Source organism: Bos javanicus, chromosome 5 (assembly GCF_032452875.1).
Source record: "Bos javanicus breed banteng chromosome 5, ARS-OSU_banteng_1.0, whole genome shotgun sequence".
Lineage (NCBI taxonomy): Eukaryota > Metazoa > Chordata > Mammalia > Artiodactyla > Bovidae > Bos > Bos javanicus.
Window position 1 is genome coordinate 74,638,732 of NC_083872.1, and position 23,091 is coordinate 74,661,822.

The 23,091-nt window shown below is 39.2% G+C and overlaps 1 protein-coding gene across 22 annotated transcripts in view; it reads right to left on the reverse strand.

Moving 5' to 3' along the window:
• RBFOX2 (RNA binding fox-1 homolog 2) overlaps positions 1-23,091 on the reverse strand; it is a 292,987-nt gene that overhangs the window by 206,509 nt on the left and 63,387 nt on the right. The window contains exon 1 of one of the 22 annotated variants that reach the window (XM_061417278.1): positions 14,406-14,566. The exons of 20 other annotated variants lie outside the window; for them this stretch is intronic. In XM_061417278.1, the coding sequence (XP_061273262.1) occupies positions 14,406-14,447 (42 nt within the window). In that variant the 5' untranslated portion in view covers positions 14,448-14,566. Of the gene's footprint in view, positions 1-14,405; positions 14,567-23,091 lie in introns of those variants that run through there. One more of the 22 variants, XM_061417289.1, reaches the window with a different exon arrangement.

Consider the following 23,091-nt stretch of genomic DNA (forward strand, 5'->3'; position numbering starts at 1 on the left):
AGTATTATTTAGAAATAAAAAAGGAATGAAGTATAGGTAAAACAAAGATGAACTTTAAAATCATCATGCTAAGTGAAAAAAATCAGAGACAAAAGCCACAAATTATAATTTCATTTATAGGAGATATTCAGAATGGGCAAATCCATAAAGAAAGAAGATTAGTAGTCTAGGGACTAAAAGGAGTGACTGCTAATGGGTACTGTGTTTTACTTTTGGTGATGAAAATGTCCTGGAATTAGTGATGATGGATTCACAACTCTGATTTTGCTGAAAACCCCAAAACACTAACCACCACTAAAAACACTTTAAAAGGGTGAGATTTATGGCCTGTGAATTATAGGTTAATAAACTTGTTATTTAAAAATACTAATAATAGGCAATGTTGGCTGGCTATTCTCACACCAAGTTTTACAGAGGAGACACCTGTAGCTTTGTTGTTGTTACTTAGTTGCTCAGTCATGTCCAACTCCTTTGTGACCCCATGATTAGGTTCCTCTGTCCATGGGGATTCTCCAGGCAAGAATACTGGAGTGGGTTGCCATTTCCTTCTCCAGGGGATCTTTTCAACCCAGGAATCAAACCCACATCTCTTGCTTTGGCAAGCAAGTTCTTTAGCACTGAGTCACCTGGGAAGCTCACGTGCAGCTTGGACCAGAACAAAAACAGGGCTCCTTCCAAAATCCCCAAGAGCCTTGTTTGTTCTGGAGTCTGTACATTTACTTCAACACCATTCCCTCCAGATCTTAACAATGCTGATGATAAACATGATGATACTGAGCAATCAATCAGGCATGGTTTTAGGATGATGGGGAGAGAGGGAAGAGAAAGCGGCAAAGAGAAGAAGATAATAAAACACAGATAATAGGTGGGAAAGTCAAACTTTCAAGCCAGGTCTGTTGTACGCCAAAGCCCCTGTTCTTCCCATTTTATCAAATTATCTTTTTTAATAATCATGCCGTATTATTCCTTTACAATAAATTTCAAGACTGTCTGAGAAAGGAATTAGAGGATTAAGAAAGTCATCAAAAACACCCAAAAGCATCATTAACAAAGATTCATCACTCCCAGAGGCTATCCCATATATATACTCTTTGAGTTCAACAATACACAATACTTTTTACAAGGGAAAAAAAAATCCTCCTACAAGCGAGCACTGTCAAAAACTTTAATAGCAAAGACAGATGTAATAACAGGTGCACAGAGATGTGCCAGAGGAAATGGACTTCCTCCTTCACCTGCTTAGCAAAGCGGTTCTCCTTTCTTCCCCATCTCTCACTCTTAGAACTCTCCAGCCCTCAGGCACGTCCTGCCTCACTGAAGGTGGCCTACACTTAACGACACAGGTTTGCTTTCTTTTTTAGTTTTACTGTATATATACCTGTCCCTTCAAAATGCATGAACTTTGCATGATTTTGAATTTTATAGAAATGAATCCTATTGCATAGCAATTTCCTTCTTTTCTCAATATTCTGAGATTTATCTCCACTTACGCATGTCACTATATTTCACTAATTGACCACTATATGCACTATTTGACCACTGCTTAGTTTTCTATCTTATGACTATGTCACAATTTATTTATCCCTCTTGCTTTCCTGTTAACAGACTTAAATTGTTCCCAGTTATACTCACAAACCACGCTGCCTGTAAACATTCTTTCAGAGCTGAGGTATCACCTTCCACCCATACACTGGCAAAAATAAAAATATGACAAATTGGCAAGAAGAGTCAATAGACATCTTCACATCTAACAGTAGGAATACATGTATATTAGGACAACTCTTTGGGAAAGCAACTTTATAATAATTATTAAAATATTAAATACTCATACCTTTTTGTAATTTCATATCTCTAATTTATCTAAAGAATCACCTGAACTTGTGCTCAAAGAAGCATGTTGGACCATAACAAAAAGAACAGGGATCCTTCCAAAATCCCCAAGAGCCTTGTTTGTTCTGGAGTCTATACATTTACTACAACACCATTTCCTATAGAATTTAACAATGCAACTGCAAAGGTTTTTTAATTTAGTGCTGTTTCCAACACTGAAAAACTTAAAAGAACCTCAATTATAGGGAAATAGAGTTATCAACTATTCTCTTGTTTCAACATCATCTGTTGAACTTTGCAAGCTTTTTAAAAGGTGAAAAATCTCAATGAACTATCTCAAGTCATACTAAATGACAGCAAAACAGTCGGTGTGCTATTCCTTTAAATCACAATACAAAAGAGGTATCCTATGGGCTTCCCTCATAGCTCAGATGGTGAAGAATCTGCCTGCAATGCAGGAGACCGGGACTCAGTCCCTGGGTCAGGGAGATCCCCTGGAGAAGGGAATGACAGCGAAACAAATCAGTGTGCTATTCCTTTAAATCACAATACAAAAGAGGTATTTCTACATGAATATAAAATCAAAAATACCTGCACAGAGAAAATCTAGAAGGATATACAACAAGTTCTAACAGTGGTTCCCTCTAGGGAGAAGAGTAAGATTTGTGGAAGGTTGACAGGGCATTGTCTATGGGAATTATTTGAATATACAAAATGTAAAATTCATGTATTAAGAACCAAAACAGTCACTATTACCAGTGTTTCATAATGGTTTATACAAACAGGTATTTTGTGCAAAAACACCTTCATATAATCTTATTTAGTCCTCACAATGCAGAAAATGGGTTTCATAACCCTCATTTTACAGAGGACAAAACTGAATTTCAGAATGAGTAAGTGGTTTGCTGAAGGCCAAACAGCCAATGATAGTGGTCGAGCTGCCTTCAGATTCAGGTCTTTTAACTCTGTACCTGATACTCTATTACCTCATGACAACCTGCACAAACCAGTACTGGTCCTGGGAGAGATTGGTATAATTGTCTAAAAACGTGCAGATAGGAGTTTTTAAATCAGAGTAAAAATAACTGCTGAAATGTATTATTTTTAAAATTTTTTATTTCATACTGGAGTACAGTTGACTAACAATGTTGTGTTAGTTTCAGGTGTATGGCAAAGTGATTGAGTTATATATTAATAACAAATTTAAAGCAGAGATGAAATTATATGGAACAGATAGGACAGAAATCAGATGTGTTTAAACTCCAAAGAGGAAAGGCTTTAGCAGCTGTATTGCCATAAGCAAGAGTTACTGACCCAGTAAGACTGGAAGACTTAGAAAATGATTGCCAAGACATATAAGCTGCCTCCCCCTCCCCCAAAAAAAGAATATGTAAGAAATAAAATACTAACCTTAAGAATCTTACTACAGGTCAACAATTAAACCTGTTTAGAAGCTTCTGATTAATTAATGTATGTAACTAACAAATAAAGTAATTGTGATGGATCGTGCATGTATAACGGACACTGAAAGAAGTGAAGAAAAATATTACCTGATTTTTATATTCTTCACTGGCTGCTTAGAAGCTCCCACTGCATCTATGTTTGAAGAAGCCACTTAAGCAGAAGCATCCTTCATTTATTCAGTAAAAGTGTATTTAACAACTGCTTTATGACAAGTACGGTGCTGGTATCCCTGCCCTTGAGGAGCTCTAAGTCATAATAACAACAAGATAATGTGATTGATAACACAACTAACATCTATAAAAAGAACTACAGGACTCCATAAGATTTTTTGGAAACGTGTGTATTGGAGTTGGGGGTGGGCGATGAGTGGGTAATAGCCTCTAATCTCGTACAGGAGGACAGGATCTCCACACTGTCAAGGACCAAGGAATGCTGAAAAGACACAGTGGATTTTAAAACCACTCCTCTAAATGCATTCTGAAAATCATCAACATCATTTCTAAATGATTAGATACATACAAAGGGCCAGTAATATATTTGCACATTCCAAGTTAAAATCACCTAGAATACTGCACCTAGGAGGTACAATAGACCAGCTGACTTAAGCATGTTTTTAAGAGAGGCACTAAAAGGACTTAGTGACACTGAAGATCAAGAAAGTCCTGCTTTCAGTACAGAAATACAGTAGTGATATAACATACTAGCTATGAATCCTAAGCAACGACCAATAAAACTCTGAGGAGTCTAAGGAAGACACAACTCTGCCAGCCTCCCCTGGTTTCACCCACTTAACAGGCCATGTGTTCAGCATCCAGAGATTTATCACAAGAGTATTTTTTTTACTGGCTTCTATCAGTGATGAAGGTTGTCTAGGAACAGGAGCACAAAACTGAAAATGTACAAGAAAGCTACATTAAGCAATCAGGAAAAAAAAAATTTAACCCACCTTACTGTCTTTCTTTTGTGTCTAACAAAATCAAACCCACTTCACAAGATGGAAGAGGAAGAAAAATACTAAGACTGGAACAAAGTAAGTTCTTGCCATCAGGCAATTTGGGAAGAGGAAAGGAAAATGAAGCAAAGGAAAGTAAGAATGAAGCTCTCCTCTAACAAACAAGCCTGGTCAATGGTACCAAGTTTTTCATTGACTTACTTACTCTCAGTTGAAGATTAATTTCATATTACCTTACATACATTTAATAATGGAAGGAAAATTTGATTTAGACCATACTGGCTAGGGAAGAAGAGCAAATCAAGTTTCGCAGGGTATTTCAATACCTTTGTTTTACAGCCCAAGTTACTTGAAGTAGCCTATTTTTGAATGGGGACACGGAAAGAACACCACAGGAACTGAAGAGGCAGCTAAGTTCCACATGTCATTACGTAAAAAAACCAACCCTAGCAACAAGTACTTCTGAGTCAGGAAGAGACTGCTTAACAACCACAGATCATTATTCTGTGTCCAAACCATACAAGGCTCAAGGTACCCAAAGATAAGAGGACTTATAAGGGATATGAACCTGGTAGTATCTAATAACACAGTTCCAACAGAAAGTGCAATGGGTAACTGGCAAACTAAACTTTCACACTACTGTATGCTGTGCTGTGCTGAGTCGCTCAGTCGTGTCTGACTCTTTGCAACCCCATTGGACTGTAGCTGCCAGACTCCTCTGCCTATGGTGATTCTCCAGGCAAGAATACTGGAGTGTGTTGCCATTTCCTTCTCCAGGGGATCTTCCCAACCTAGGGATCGAACCCAGGTCTCCCGCACTGCAGGAGGATTCTTTACCGTCTGAGCCACCAGGGAAGCCCATAATAAACCAAAACAGAGTAATTCATTCCACCTCCCCAGCAAGAAAACTGACAGCCAATACCACTTTGTTACATTCACCAGTTCCACCCCAAATATACCATTTTTTTTAAAAGACCAGTTCATTCTGGGGGTGCTTTATCTCAGCCCTAGGGCTGGTTGCTATTATAATTTTATAATATTAATTTAAATATTAACTTAATATTAAAATTAATTTTATATTAATGATATATTATCATCTATCAATCACATTATTACAGTATATCTGTTACATCTGTTATTCCTTAGAGTTCACTCTACCCCTTACAAGCCAATCCCTTATTACTTCGATCTGCTGTTACAGTAAATAATTCTTTATGTTAAATTCCTTGTTTAAATTACTTACAGGCTGTTTGTCCTCATTGGACCCAGACTGGTACAGATGAGCTGAAACAAAATGCTAATAGCCACTGATTTCACACAGGACAGACATTATGTTTCATATTTTCTATACATTATCACTCTGTATTTTCACCAAAACTCTATAATATATCTCTCAACAGTAAGAAAACAGGCTTAGAAAATGAAGCAATTTGTTTATGATAATGCAAATCCAGGTTGGTCTGATACTCCAGTCCCTGCTGGTTCCCTACTATAACATTTATTTTTCTTCACAGAACCTAGCAACACTTCTTAAAGAACTAAACATCTATGTCCTGGAGAAGAATTAACAAAGCAGTTCTGGCTGCTATACTTAGAAAGGGCAGCTTCCAAGGTTGGCTTTGACTGGTGCCTGGGAACTTAGATTTCAGGAGGGTTCTATTCCCAGAACCAGTTAAGAGTGGCTTACTGTGCCTAAATTGTGCAAACCATATGGCTGATGCCGAACACTGCTTTCCTTCTGGGAGTTGAGAATCTGAGCACATGCTAGGCAGAGGGTGCCTAAGTGTACAACCCTTCCCAGTCATGCCCCAGAAAGAAAAATTCCCCCACTAAGGCAAGGAGATCCAACCAGTCCATTCTGAAGGAGATCAGCCCTGGGATTTCTTTGGAAGGAATGATGCTAAAGCTGAAATTCCAATACTTTGGCCACCTCATGCAAAGAGTTGACTCACTGGAAAAGACTCTGACGCTGGGAGGTATTGGGGGCAGGAGGAGAAGGGGACGACAGAGGATGAGATGGCTGGATGGCATCACTGACTTGATGGACGTGGGTCTGAGTGAACTCTGGGAGTTGGTGATAGACAGGGAGGCGTGGCGTGCTGCGATTCATGGGGTCACAAAGAGACAGACATGACTGAGCGACTGAATTGAACTGGACTGAACTGAACTGAAGGCTCTAATGAGCTTCCCCAGTAGACTACATTGCCACCACTGGCTGAAGCAGAGAAGCACACCCCGTGTGACTCCACTGCGAGGAAAGCTGAACGGAGCCTGATTTCTTCTGCACTTTACCACCATGCACTTTTAAGGGAAAAAGTGATTTTACTTTGTATCCTCTCACTGCTATAAATCATGGCCATGAGTATGTCTAGACACTGAATTCTGTAAATCCTAGCAAATCACTGGAGCTGGGGTAGTCTTGGGGACCTCCTAATACAGCCTGTGACATGCCAAGTATTTTAGTAAATGCAGAGGACACAAAGATGAATGGGGCCTTTGCCCTCAAGGAATTTTACAGTCTATTTAAATTTCCCTTCTTTCACTTCTCTGATCTTCACTTCTTAGTCTGTTCACCACTTAAAATAGATTAGATACATTTCCTTGAGCTAAATCTCATTTTTGGTACTGAAATGATGCTAAATATTTAATAAGTCCATCAGGCAAAATCTGAGATACAAAGCTCTAATAAACTCGAAGGCCACACATATTTTCTTTTTACTTTCCCCATCATATTGTGTTCCTCATTAAAAATAAATTGACAAACCCTTGTACACTGCTGGTAGGAATATAAAATGGTGCAGCTGCTACAGAAAATTGTTTGGCAGTTCCTCAAAAAGTTAAACATAGAACTACCACGTGGCCCAGCAATTCCACTCTTAGGTATATTCCCCAAAGAATTAAAAACAAGTACTCATGCAAGCACTTGTACACACGATGCAAAAGAGCTGAAAGGTGGAAATAACATAAATATCCATCAATAAACAAATGAATTATTGTGTATACATACAAAAGAATATTATTTGTCTATAAAAAGGAATAAAGTGCTGAAATATGCTATAACATGAATGAACCTTGAAAATATGATGGTATATGAAAGAAGCCAGACACAAAAGGTCATGTATTATGCAATTCCATTTATATGAAATATCAAGAATAAGCAAATTTCTAGAGGCAGAAAGCAGATTGGTGGTTTTCAGAGACTAGAAGGAAGGGGGAAGTGACTGCTTAACAGGTGTGGGGTTGTTTTAGGGGTGATAAAAATGCTTGGAACTAGAAGGGGTGGTGGCTGCACCACATGTGAATGTACCAAAGAAAACCAAACCATTCACTTTTAAAAGGTTAATTTACATGTTATATGAATCTCATGTCAAAAACAATTTTTACAAAGCAATACAGTATACAATATGGCAATAATGATGTTATTTGACAGGGTACTTGTAGCTTGGAAAAAAAATCAACAGTGACTACCATAGACATAGATTCAAAACAGTGCTGTATCCATATACACCCTAGAAAACTATCTGAAAACTCAAGGTGGTTCTAAGATATAATAGAGTATGTATAACTGATGCAGTAGAGTATGTATAAATTTTCCTCCAAAACCCATAGAAAATAAAATTATAACATTACTATACATTATAGTTATTATAACTATATTATTGTAACTATGAAACATTATTATATAATATTGTATATTACTTTGAATAGCATGCATGCATAAATAAAATCAATATTTTAAAGACATTTGCCTATTTCATCAACATCCCTAAAAATTTATTATTTTGGTAGGCTGGTCTTTTCAATGGAAAAACCATTTAAAGCCTTATATTCAGGGTTTCCTCATATTCAGGCATTTACAGCACATATACATAACCTTTTTTTCTCTTAGGTCTAGAAGGATGTATCCCAAAATGTTTAGTGATCTTGGTGTTGAGGTGGGTTTATACAGTGGTATATTTATTTTTTCTTTTCCCTATCTGTATTTTCTAATTTTTCAACAATGAATACATATATTTTCACTCACAACCATAAAAAATAGGCCCTTTTATTTGAACCAATAGGTTCACTGATAGTGTCTCAGATGTTGAAGAATCTACCTGCAATGCAGGAGATCCAGGTTTGATCCCTGGGGAGGGGAAGATCCCCTGGAGAAAGGAATGGCAACCCACTCTAGTATTCTTGCCTGGAGAATACCATGGACAGAGAAGCCTGGTGGGGTACAGTCCATGGGGTTACAAAGAGTCAGACATGACTGAGCAGCTAACACTTTGAAGGATTCTGTAAAAATTAAATGAGATAATACACATAAAGCCTTTAACACAGTACTCAGAATGTTATAAGTATGCAGCAAACATTAGATAAAATGGATATTATTAGGTTTCTGTTTTTGAAAATATTCCTCAGGAAACATCTTTCATTACCTACAGCAAAAGCATTTACCTGAATCCAGGCCCGGGTCACCTGAGTCAAGCCTAAATAACTAACAGTTTCTCAGCTGGTCCAGCAGCCTTCATCCACCGCTTCCCAGTTTTCTCACCAGGGCCAGGGTTAATTCAACAACCACCACTCACAGCACGCCCATGCTAATGGCTCTCCACTGCTTACATGATCAAGTTCCAAACACTCTAAAATCTGGCCTCACCTGTTCATTTCTTTTTTCTCCCCATTTATTTATTCCCTCAACAAACGTTTACTGAGGGACATTCATGTGTCTGGTACTATGGTAGAAACAGAAAGACAAATAAGTTACTGATTCTTTTCTCGAGGAACTCGTAGTCTAGTGAGAGAGACAGGCATGTAAACAAGCACAACAGGAATCATGCAATAAAATGTAAATATTAGGCCCAGAGGGAACAAGTGTACAGGTTGACAATGGAGTGAGAAAAGCATGAAGAAATCACAAAGAAGGGACATCACAGGAGGCAAGATCTGGATGGGTTTGAAGATCTAAACTTTACTCAAATGACTTCATACCTAAGGGTGTTCTCCCACATCAACTCAACTCAAGCAAAATCGAGCAAAGTCCTCCTTGCCTTCACAATGCAATTCCTATCTGGCTCAATATACTTTCAAACTGAGTCAAGACCCATTCATGATTGATTTAAGAGATCTCAATCATTATTATAAAATCGAAGGTAAAGCAACAGTTCTCAAACTTTTTGGTCTTTGAATCTCCATTCTTAAAAATTACTAGAGATCCCAGAGAACTTTTGTTTATGGGAGTTAATAAAGATTAGTATTTGCCTATTAGAAACTAAAACTACAGTTTTAAAACTATTTGTTAATTCATTTTAAAACATCAGTAATAAACCATTATGCTAACATGAAAGCTTTTTACAAAAATTAACTGTATTTTGATACAGCCACTATGGAGAACAGTATGAAGGTTCCTTAAAAAACTAGGAAAAAAACTAACATATGACCCAATTTAGCTGGTAAAGAATCCATCTGCAATGCGGGAGACCTGGGTTCGATCCCTGGGTTGGGAAGATCCCCTGGAGAATTACATGGACTACAGTCCATGCGGTTGAAAAGAGTCGGACATGACTGAGCAACTTTCACTTCACTTCACTTCATGACCCAACAAACCCACCCCTGGGCATTTAAACCCTAAGGAAACGATAACTGAAAAAGACACATTTGCCCCAATATTACTGCAGCACTATTTACAATAGCTGGGATATGAAAGCAACCTAGATGTCTATCAACAGATGAATGGATAAAGAAGTTGTGGTACATATATACAGTGAAATAGTACTCAGCTATAAAATGGAACACATTTGAGTCAGTTGTAATGAGGTGGATGAACCTAGAGCCTATTATGCAGAGTGAAGTAAGTGAGAAAGAGAGAAACAAATATCATATATTAACACATATATATGGAATCTAGAAAAGATGGTAGCAGCGCAGCAATGGTGACACAGATTTAAAGAACAGACTTGCGGACACAGTTGGGGAAGGAGAGGGTGGGAGAACATATACAACGTATATTGAAATATATACATTACCATATGGAAAATAGATGGCCAGTGCTATGTGACAATCTACGGAGGAGGGAGGGAGGTCCAAGAGGGAGGGGACATATGTATACCTATGTCTGATTCAGGTACATGTATGGCAGAAACCAACACAATAGTGTAAAGCAATTATCCTCCAATTAAAAATAAATTCAAAGGAAAGAAACATACAAAAAAATGCAGTGAGAACAGTGCTACTGTCAAACATTTTTCTGCAAATATCTTTCACAGCCAACTTAATAGAAGATGGCTAAGATACCTGCTCCTGCTTTCAATCTGTTGTGATATTTTATTTTGATGAAAGTATATGAAGAAAATTTGGCCTCCTTCAGATTTGTGTTTGTCAAAAGTAGGAGTACTTTCACTTATCTATGGATATTCTTCTTTAATATAATATCAAAACTTGCAAAGTGACAGTTCCTTAAAAGTTAGTTGCAGTGTGGCAATGCATATCAGTGAATTTTTCATAAAATCCATTGGTCTGTTCTGTATTTTGAACATTTTTTTTACCTATCATGATTATGTAACATCATGCATTGCTCATTTATAAAATACTGGTTCACTAAATTATAAAGATCTTCTCAGTACTGACACATTTCCTTATATGATAGCAATGAAACTGGCTTTTTCCCCCCTCTCCTTTAAGTGCAAGACTGTGGTGGTGAAAAAAAAATAATGACTACTAACCAGTACAGTTTGGTGCCGGTGCCTTGACTCACACTAGGATGACCCATCACTGCTTATACGTCAGTGCAAATGTCAATATAGTAGGAAAAGCAAAGAACATCTTAATGTTATGAAGAGTTTTGACCTTGAAGACCTCCTAAAAGGTTCTGGTGCACCTTGCAGGGCGGGGGGGTGGGGGGGTGGGGGAGCTGTCCATGGACACTTTTTAAGATGAGTATACTGGACTATAATAGAATTTTTAAACAGGAAGAATAAAGTACCTCATGTTTTAATAATCAGGGTAAGAATTATTCCATGAAACATGTTTTGGTCACATATATACGATAAACACCTAACTATACTAGCCTGTCATGTAAAGTGGATCTCTTATCATGGGTCAAGGTCAAAATCCCATGGTCAAATAACTCTTATGTTGTGATATTCAGTTGAAACTGCTATTTCACTGAACTGAAGACTTAAAAAACAAAAACAAAATTTAAAAAACCCTCTAAATTAGCCTCAAAGGTATAAAGGAAATATATCCCAAAAGGATAACTCTGCAGCATTCCAAAATTCCTTTGAGACAGGCTAACATGTCAATCCTTTAGCCCAAAAGGTCAATACAGACATAATAAATTGTATTTTAACTGGCATACAATAGCTATTTCAATTTCACTTTTATAATCATTTCATCACTCACATTACTATTCAACACGATTCAGCTCTGTTGCTATTAGCTGAGTGACTTAGGGCACATCACTCACCCTCGCTGATTTATTGTGCCTGTCGAGATGCTAAGATTAGGCATAACACAAACAAAGTGCCACGCCACCCTCTAGAGGAAGGCTATTATAACGATTTTTTTATATACTTTGAGTTCAGAATCCGCCCTCCCCCCTCAGTGCCCTAAGACATGTACGGCTGAGTGACAACGGGCCTCTCTGTCTCCTACTCGCGCTGTTGCTTCAGATGCCCTACTGTCTGCAACTAACGATCCTCTGACCTAAACACTCCCCCAGCTACTTCTGGTGTGCCCAGTGCAAGTCCCCAAACTTCCTCTCATCCTATAAATTTCCTGGTCAGAGAGAAGATAATGCTCATTACAATTCAAAGATCTTCTGATAAATGCCATGTCAATTCTTGCTTGGAACTAGCCTAAAAGACTTCAGATGAAATCATCTGAATTTGTGGTGGTTTTTTTTTTAAACAGCAATTTTTTAAAAAGAACACACAAATTTAAATTCCTAAAACATATGGTCAACTACTATGAATTCATGAAAGGGCTGTCTCTATCAGATCTCATCACACCTTAATTCTTGAACAAGCTCCACTCCATTATTTCCTGGTCTAGGTGTTATTTCCATGATCAGTTGAGGACACTGAGATTCAGAGAGGTTGAATGACTAGGTCAAGGCCAAACAGCTAATAAGTGGTAGGGCCAGAGGCACAATTATAACTCTATTCTTTCCATTACTCGGTGACTTAGTCCAAAAAAGCATTTATTTCCAGGCTAGGCAACAGGGAAGGGAAGTGCAAGTTCAAACTGTCTTAGCCTGACTGTTTCTCTTCTACCAATGAGAGTAACAGAGATAATCCAACTTTTTTTGGGTGAGGAGGGGACTTTCCAGGTGGCACAGTGGTAAAGAATCTACCTGCCAATGCAGGAGATACAAGAGACACAGGTTTGATCCTTGGGTTGGGAAGATCCCTTAAAGTAGGAAATGGCAAACCACTCCAGTATTCTTGCCTGGAAAATTCCATCAGCAGATGAGCCTGCTGGGCAATAGTCTGTGGGGTGACAGAGTAGAATATGACTGTGAAGAAGCAAGAGCACAATCTGCCTTTTCCCTTGGAGTTATCACCCAGTTACCCTCAATGGTAGAAGAAAACCAGTGCTTCTTAAATTTTAACATGCATACAGGTCACTGCAGGGCATCCTGTTAAAAATGCAGATTCTGATTCAGTGGGTTTGGTGGGATACCTGAGACTCTGCATTTCTAGTAAGATTTCAGGAAATGATGACAGATCTAGTGCTGGGGCCTTACTCAAAGTAGATTAAACGCAGTGGTTCTCAAACCTGGCTGCTCATCACAATCATCTGGGAATCACTGAACAATTACAGATTCCCAAGGCCCTCCCTCCTGGACATTCAGTGGTGTCTGAAATAATCTACTTCATAACTTTGTAATTCAAAGAAATGTATAATTATTAATGACAACAGCCAAAGCAAGCACTGATTAAGAATATACTAAATGTTTAAGTGTTTTTCATATTAGTTTACTTACCCACAGCACCACACTGTAAGGTTGGTATTCATAGCACTACCATCCCTGTTTTAGACATAAGGAAACCAATGCACCGAGACTGCTACCTGTCCAAGGTCAGTCACTGAGTAGGAGAACAGGATGCAGACCTAGGTCAATCTGGCTCCTCAATCTGTGCCCTCAGACACACCACAGAACACTCTTCTTCCTCATATGCTTTCATCAATCATGCAGCCACTGCCAAACTACATAATCTAGGAGCTCTTGATCTGAAAATGAAAATGCCTTCAGAAACTAAACCTATGACTTTAAATGTCCTTAACTGGGACAAAAGCTCATTATTTGAACATAGATTTCATTTTTTGACAACCCCAAATCAGGAAAAGCCAATTCAAAGAAAGCCAGTGTCTGATCAAGCTAGGTATTCTTTTTGAATAAAAAATGCAGTGTCAGGTATTAAAAATGTTTTCCTCATCACTCATCTCTGAAGCTGATTCCAAAGGAGAGTTCTTTATGTTTTGCGCAGTGGTTATATCACCACAGTCAAAGTGGCTGTTTTGAAGGACAATATTCACCTGGATGCACAGATTCAGTTGTATTTGTTTTTTAGAATATTTGGCCCCTCAGTCATTCCAAAAGAAACACATTTGCCCTTCAGCATCAGTCCAGACACTCACGCGTATGTTCAAAACGACTGTTCTGAAGCATGCAGTTTTCTGCTGCAAAAGCAACGCTTTGATTTGCTTTCAGATTTTTAAAAAATAAAAACTGTGCTTTATTTATACACATCCATTTGTAGAAAAATAAATACAACAATCAAGCATTAATAATAAAGCACTGAACTGCATGCAGTACCATAAAAGGCATCCTACAAAGGCAACTATAGATCCAAAATAGGTGCACAAATACCCTCACATACAAGGGATAAAGGCACACACAAATACTACAGGAACAGAACTCTAAAAAGGTATTATATTTCTACATCTAGATTAGCTCCTTTGTTAAATGACTATATCCTTTCAACAAAGAAAATATTCTGCAAATTCAGAATGATTTACAGATTTTTAAAAAGAAGGCATTAACGCAGATCAGCACGATTCCACACAACCAACCTCTCTGCTTGAACTGGACTCCCCACACCTTAGTGAAGCCACAATTCCCTTGCACAAACTCCCATCCACCACCCCCACGCACACCCAACTCCCCACCAACCTCACAGGGGTTCCTGGGCTGGTCCATGGAATCTGATGACATCACTCTCTCTTCCTTCCTGGAATTCTAAACCCTGCTGCTCTCCCCTTGCACACAGCTACCATCTCCATGGCAACCTCACCTCCTCCTGCTTCCCTATTGGCTTCATGGAGCAGGATACACAAAAAGGTTTTCCGTTCTCCCCTCACCACCCGCCCCCCAAAAATGATGCTTTCAACAGGAACCTGTGCTAAATTTAGCTACTTAGGATTCAGAGTCCTATGACTAAGAAAACACAGAGAAACGTCCTCCTTCCTACATTCCATCCTCCTCCTTCCAACCCCACCCCAAAGTGGCTGCTTCACCTCCTCCTCTCTGGCCCCCAACCCAAAGCAAGTAATGGTATCTGCTGAGCATTAAAAACATCTGGACCATCCCACACATAAGGCTGGCACAGAGAAAATCCTCACAGCCTCCTCTCCTCTTCTCGCAACAAGGGGGGAGAAAAAGAACAAAAATAAAAGTACGCACTGGTCAAAAAACCAGTTAGGACATGTCACGGACTGAGGTATCAGTCTTCTGCTGTTTCCCTGCATCCCAAGCCAAGGATCCGAAACTCTGTGCCTAGAGGCAGAACTCCTAAGTCTCTAACCACTTAGAAGACCAACTCTCCCTATTTGCTTGATATTATTTCCTCCAGCAGGGGGAAAACAGGAGGAAGAAAAGGGGAGAGAAATGAAGTTGAAAGACTGCACACTTCGGGGACCAAACATGCTAATCCTAGAACCACAAATCCTGGGTCAAATTTTCCATCCCAGAGACTGACCTGCTATGTAAACTGAAGCAAGTTCTGACATCCCTCACGTCAAAAGAAGTTCCCACACAGGGATGTTGTAAGAATTACTGACAAAATTAATGTAAAGTAGTTTAAGTCCCTGGGCCAAAGGGACTGAATAGAGTGTAAGCTGACATCTCAGTAGTGAAATTCTTGTGGACATTAAAGGAAATCAACTATCCATAAAGGAAGAACATGCCAACTTCTAAAAAATTATCCTTTCATAATCACAGATACAGCACAAATTACACATAATTTCTTGAATCACAGAAAGCTCCCCCAAAGGTCTCTACTTCTAGTAAAATCCAGCTGAATTATGACACAGTTCTCAACTGTGGAGCTGGCCCTGCCCTTTCTTTGCCTAGTCCTAACTTTTAATTTTGAAACTGCCACTCAATTTCCCTAAATGACTCAATATGGACCAAGGCTTCATTTTCCAGTGCAGCTACCCATTTCTAGGGAAATAACTTTTTCTCAGAGCCATATTTGATAGCTAAATGCTGAGTCAACCCAGTGGCCAGTCATATATGACTCTAAAGGACAAAGCATTAATTGTAACCAAGTATAAGGCTCCAAGCAGGTCAGAGCCTTATAGTATGAAAGGGATTGGATTAAAATAAGACACACCCAGAAAAACTGTGTTCTGGGTTTGCAGGGCAGAGACTCTGCTCCAGGGCACCAACTCTCCAGTGAAAAAACAGACATGAAAGGAAAATGATTTCATGCAATAAGAAATAGTCATTTGCCCCAAACAGAATTTAAACAATTTGGAACTTTCAGCGAAGTCCAAATGCCCCACTAGTTAACACACAGGCATCCAGAATAAGCTTCACAACTGCTACAGAAGACAGCAAAGGACATAGTATTTGCTAATAAACAACTGAAACTCACATGGGGAGGCGGATAAGGGGAGGAGGAGATGGAGGAGGAACACAGTGTGATGTGTCCATCTCTGAGATTTCTGCTTCCTTATCTCACTCCAAGTGGACTCCGTAACAAACTATTCCCTGTGTGATACCACTGGTCAGATGGTTCCACAGGCTAAATATGATGAACCCTTTTCTAACAATTCTCCTTAATACTCTTAAAAACTAACAGAAGGTCACTTACTTTACTCCACAATGGGAAGACTGAAGCACAGTTTCCAAGACTGCCCATCCAATCAACTACGGAGCCTGACTTACATTAGCTATCATCATGAAATCTATCAACAGTGGCCTGGACTAAACTGACTGCTGCAAATAAAACTGTATTTATGTGGCTCAGACGGTAAATATGGGAGAACCAGTTTCGATCCCTGGATTGGGAAGATCCCCTGGAGAAAGAAATGGCAACCCACTCCAGTACTCTTGCCTGAAAAATCCCATGGATGGAGGAGCCTAGTAGGCTACAGTCCATGGGGTCACAAAGAATCAGACACGACTGAGCGACTTCACTTTCATTCAAACACCCATTAAAATGCACTTATCATATGCCAGAGGTTTTATATGGACTGTTATTAACTCTCAAAAATAAATAAAAAACTACAAGTTGCATATATTCTTACCTCTTTTAGCACACACAGAAACAACAATTCCAGAGACGTCAATGTGACCACAATCATATAACTCGTTATTTAATTTTTTTAAAAGCCAATATTCTAACCCGGATCTGTTTGAACTCACAACCTGTGTCTTTTCTGCTTGGCCTCCCATTTATAGACAGCTGGGGGTGGAAACAAACAGTCAGAAATCACTATGTATCTATGTTTTCTTATATCATCAATAAAATACAGGCTGCTTAACATCAAGGTCAAAGTCACACTTTTTAGGTAACACTAACAACAGACTGGTTCTAAATAGGAAAAGGAGTTCGTCAAGGCTGTATATTGTCACCCTGCTTATTTAACTTATATGCAGAATACATCATGAGAAATGCTGGGCTGGAAGAAGCACAAGCTGGAATCAAGATTGCTGGGAGAATTATCCATAATCTCAGATATGCAGATGACACCACCCTTATGGAGGAAAGTGAAGAGGAACTAAAGAGCCTCTTGATGAAAGTGAAAGAGGAGAGTGAAAAACTTGGCTTAAAGCTCAACATTCAGAAAACAAAGATCATGGGGTCTGGTCCCATCACTTCATGGCAAATAGATGGGGAAACAGTGGAAACAATGGCTGACTTTATTTTTCTGGGCTTCAAAATCACTGCAGATAGTGATTGCAGCCATGAAATTAAAAGACACTTACTCCTTGGAAGGAAAGTTATGACCAACCTAGATAGCATATTCAAAAGCAGAGACATTACTTTGCCAACAAAGGTCCCTCTAATCAAGGCTATGGTTTTTCCAGTAGTCAAGTATGGATGTGAGAGTTGGACTGTGAAGAAAGCTGAGCAACAAAGAATTGATGCTTTTGAGCTGTGGTGTTGGAGAAGTCTCTTGAGAGTCCCTTGGACTGCAAGGAGATTCAACCAGTCCATCCTAAAGGAGATCAGTCCTGGGTGTTCTTTGGAAGGAACGATGCTAAAGCTGAAACTCCAGTACTTTGGCCACCTCATATGAAGAGTTGACTCATTGGAAAAGACTCTGATGCTGGGAAGGATTGGGGCAGGAGGAGAAGGGGACGACAGAGGATGAGATGGCTGGATGGCATCACTGACTCGATGGACGTGAGTTTGGGTGAACTCCGGGAGTTGGTGATGGACAGGGAGGCCTGGCATGCTGCAATTCATGGGGTCACAAAGAGTCGGACACGACTGAGTGAGTGAACTGAACTGAACTGAACAGTTTTAAACCCTGAGCAGGCACTCCATACTTATTCATTTCTTAATCTAATCCTATTAGTCTAAACTTCTGGACAAATGGCAACGATTCTACTCACATCTTTTAAAATTAAAATTAGCTTGAGAAATTACATACTGAAGTGAAATGATAAAACTTCAGATAACATATTCTGGAATTTAACTTTATAATATTTGAGATGAACAAAATTATCACTGGCTAATGCCTCTACTCAGGAGAAGGCAATGGCAACCCACTCCAGTACTCTTGCCTGGAAAATCCCATGGATGGAGGAACCTGGTAGGCTGCAGTCCATGGGGTCGCACAGAGTCGGACACGACTGAAGCGACTTAGCAGCAGCAGCAATGCCTCTACTGGCCCAATTATAACATCCTGATGCCGACATAGTCTCATCTGCTGGTTTTAATCTGTAAACCCTGTGCAGTCAAGATCTATACGTTAGATTTATGATTTCTAAATTCTGCATATAGAACCAGAACATTTCAAAGTGTTTCTCCAGGGATTCCACTAAAACTGTATCAGCTGTTAGAGGACAATGCTAAAGAGGCCAAGGTTACATGTCTGATACCCACGTGAACCAGTTAGCATCACTCTCTCCTCCTGTCACAATATGCCCTCTGCTGTAAATACACACTCCTGGGTTTACTGAAAAATTAACACAAAGTATCACTACTTCTGAAAAAAGTTAAAATGTATCTAACAATATCAAATATTATCAGTTCAGTTCAGTTCAGTTGCTCAGTCATGTCCGACTCTTTGCGACCCCATGAATTGCAGCACACCAGGCTTCCCTGTCCATCACCAACTCCCGGAGTTCACTCAGACTCACGTCCATCGAGTCAGTGATGCCATCCAGCCATCTCATCCTCTGCCGTTCCCTTCTCTTCCTGCCCCCAATCCCTCCCAGCATCAGGGTCTTTTCCAATGAGTCAACTCTTCGCATGAGGTGGCCAAAGTACTGGAGTTTCAGCTTTAGCACTTCTAATCTGCAGAAAACAGCTATCGTCTTTCAGAAAATATGCCCAATCATTCATCCTTTAAATAGTTATTGAACCTCTACCACAGGTCAACTGATAAATCTCGAAAGGCTAGTACTGGAAGACAAATAAACAGTTATGTGTGGTATGTGACAAGGCAGAGACGAATATATACGGTAAAGTGAGAGAACATGAGAGACATGGGGCCTCTAGCAAGCGTCATGGGAAAGGAATTTCAGGAGTTCCCTGAGACAGGTAAGGGCCTTCCAGGGAGAGAGAATGAATTTTTACGATGGTATGGTCAGAAAACAAGATGGCAAACTTAGGAGGACTTTCAAGTATTTAACGAAGACCAGACAGAGCTGAAAGAGATGACCTGTTGGGAGAAGTCAATGCAACAGGATTTTCTACCTCAACCAGGTTAGGTTTTCCTAAACTGCCTTATTTTGAGTTAACTTCCAGAGTAAAGGAGGGAAATTTTTTTAATATCATGTGAAGAGTTCCTATCTTTTTAGTTGACATGATAAAGGTCAAAAAAACGCCTCTCCACAGCAAAAGAAACCACCAACAAATGAAAAGGCAACCTACCGTGTAGAAGAGATTTGCAAATCATGAATCTGACAATATGTAATATCAGATGAGGTTAATAACCAAAATATACAGAGAACCGTATCAGGTGGGGTTAATATCCAAAATATATAAAGAACCCATAAAACTCAATAGCAAAACAACAAACAATCTAATTATAAAATGAGAACAGGATCTAAATAGACATTTTTCTAACGAAAACCTACAGATGGCCAACAGGTACACGAAAAGCTACTCAGCATTCACAGATCATCAGGGAAATGTAAGTCAAAATCTCAATGAAGTATCATCTCACACCTGCTAAGATGGCTATTATCAGAAAGACAAGAAATTACAAGTGTTGGCAAAGATGTGGAGCTAAGGGACCCTTTGTGCACTGCTGGTGGGAATGTTAACTGTTGCACGCACTATGGAAACCAGTATGGAGGTTCCTCAAACAATTAAAAATAAAACTACCATATGATCCAGTAACTCCATGTCTGGGTATTTATCCGAAAGAAACAAAAGCACTGCACTAATTCTAAAAGGTCCACATGCCCAAGTTCACTGCAGCATTATTTACAAAAGCCAAGACATGGAGACAACTCAAGTATCCACTGATGGACGAATGAATGAAGAAAATGTGGTGTATGAATATATACAACAGAATATTATTCAGCTACAAAAAGAAGGAAATCTTGATGTCTGCAACAACAAAGATGAATCTTGAGGGCATGAGGATAAGTGAAAAAATTCACACAGAAAAAGAGGAACACTCTAAGATCTCACTTATATGAGCAATCTTAAACAAACAAAACAAAAAAATATCCTAACACAGAATAGACTGGTGGTTGGGGTGAGAGATGGGTGAAGTTGGTCAAAAGATACAAACTTCCAGTTACAAAATAAGTAAGAAATGGGGATGTAAACAGTATGATGACTACAGTCAATAATACTGATATATCTGAAAGTTGTTAAGAGAGTATAGATCTCAAAAATTCTTATCACAAGAAAACAATTTTATGTGGTGATATATGTTAATTAGCCATATTATAGTGATCATTTGCTATATATACATATTTCAGTGTTATATTTCAATTATATCTTAATTTTTTACAAAGAATAAAAGTTAAAAGGAGGTGAATTCTTCTGAAAATGAAGCCTTTAGTGACTGAGAACATTTCATGAAGAGGTTCTTCTATTTGTAGAGGAAATTCCCAATTTGCTGTTCTGTGAGGCAGAGTGAAAGTTTACTTATTCCTCTCAGAGAACTGGTTTAAACAGTGATCAGTGGAGATGGTTCATCATTTGAAACTTGGTGGGTTGACTATTTGACAAGCATAATTACATCAATAAAAGAAGCATCTTCATGTCCATACAACATCTCTAATACATAAACACATAAATGCATGTGGGTACCCACAACCTAAGCATCCCAAGTGGCACAGTGGTAAAGAATCCACCTGCCAATGCAGGAGACTCAAGAGACATGGGTTCAATCCTTAGGTCGAGAAGATCCCCTGGAGGAGGGAATGGCAAAGCACTCCAGTACTCTTGTCTGGAAAATCCCATGGACAGAGGAGCCTGGTGGGCTACAGTCCATGGGGTTCTAAGAGTTGGGTACAACTGAGCGACTGAATGTACACACAACCTGCCAGTTTTGACAGGCAAAGGAGTAGTGTATGTATGAGAGACCCTAATGCTGAGAAAGATTGAAGGCAAGAGGAAAAGGGTTGACAACAGAGAACGAGATGGTTGGATGGCATCACCAACTCAATGGACGTGAGTTTGAGCAAATTCAGGGAGATGGTGAAGGACAGGGAAGCCTGGTGTGTTGCAGTCCATGGGGTTCCAAAGAGTTTACACAACTTAGCAACTGAACAACAACAACAATGTATGAGAGAGAAAAAGCCGTCTACAGGCTAAAACAATCACAGGTCAAAAGTGGAATCTAATTTTTAAGCAAACTTTTTACTGAAGTAACTATATATACAGAAATGGAAAAAAAGATCAGAAGTATACAACTCAGTGAATTTCCACGAAGTGAACCCACCCATGTAAACAAGTTCTAGGTTTAAAAAAAACCTCATACAGCACCCTCATACAGTCTATACAGTCTATACAATCAGCAAAAACAAGACTGGGAGCTAACTGTGGCTCAGATTATGAACTCCTTATTGCCAAATTCAGACTGAAATTGAAGAAAGTAGGGAAAATTAGTAGACCATTCAGGTATAACCTAAATCAAATCCCTTAAGATTATACAGTGGAAGTAAGAAATAGATTCAAGGGATTAGGTCTGATAGACAGAGTGCCTGATGAACTATGGACGGAGGTTTGTGACACTGTACAGGAGACAGGGATCAAGACCATCCCCATGGAAAAGAAATGCAAAAAAGCAAAATGGCTGTCTCAGGAGGCCTTACAAATAGCTGTGAAAAGAAGAAAAGTGAAAAGCAAAGGAGAAAAGGAAAGATATAACCATTTGAATGCAGAATTCCAAAGAATAGCAAGGAGAGACAACAAAGCCTTCCTCAGTGCAAAGAAATAGAGGAAAACAACAGAATGGGAAAGACTAGAGATCTCTTCAAGAAAATTAGAGATACCAAGGGAACATTTCATGCAAAGATGGGCTCGATAAAAGACAGAAATGGTATGGACCTAACAGAAGCAGAAGATATTAAGAAGAGGAGGCAAGAAAACACAGAAGAACTGTACACAAAAGATCTTTACGACCCAGATAATCACGATGGTGTGACCACTCACCTAGAGCCAGACATCCTGGAATGCGAAGTCAAGTACAGCCTTAGGAAGCATAGCTAGCGGGGGTGATGGAATTCCAGTTGAGCTGTTTCAAATCCTGAAAGATGACGCTGTGAAAGTGCTGCACTCAATATGCCAGCACATTTGGAAAACTCAACAGTAGCCACAGGACTGCAAAAGGTCAGTTTTCATTCCAATCCCAAAGAAAGGCAATGCCAAAGAATGTTCAAACTACGGCATAATTGCACTCTTCTCACACGCTAGTAAACTAATGCTCAAAATTCTCCAAGCCAGGCTTCAACAGTACATGAACTGTGAATTTCCAGATGTTCAAGCTAGTTTTAGAAAAGGCAGAGGAACCAGAGATCAAATTGCCAACATCCACTGGATCATCGAAAAAGCAAGAGAGTTCCAGAAAAACATCTACTTCTACTTTACTGACTATGCAAAAGCCTTGACTGTGTGGACCAAAACAAACTGTGGAAAATTCTTCAAGAGATGGGAATACCAGACCACCTGACCTGCCTCTTAAGGAATCTGTATGCAGGTGAGGAAGCAACAGTTAGAACAGGACATGGAACAACAGACTGGTTCCAAATAGGAAAAGGAGTACGTCAAGGCTGTATATTGTCACCCTGCTTATTTAACTTATATGCAGAGTACATCATGAGAAATGCTGGGCTGGAAGCAGCACAAGCTGGAATCAAGATTGCCGGGAGAAATATCAATAACCTCAGATACGCAGATGACACCACCCTTATGGCAGAAAGCAAAGAACTAAAG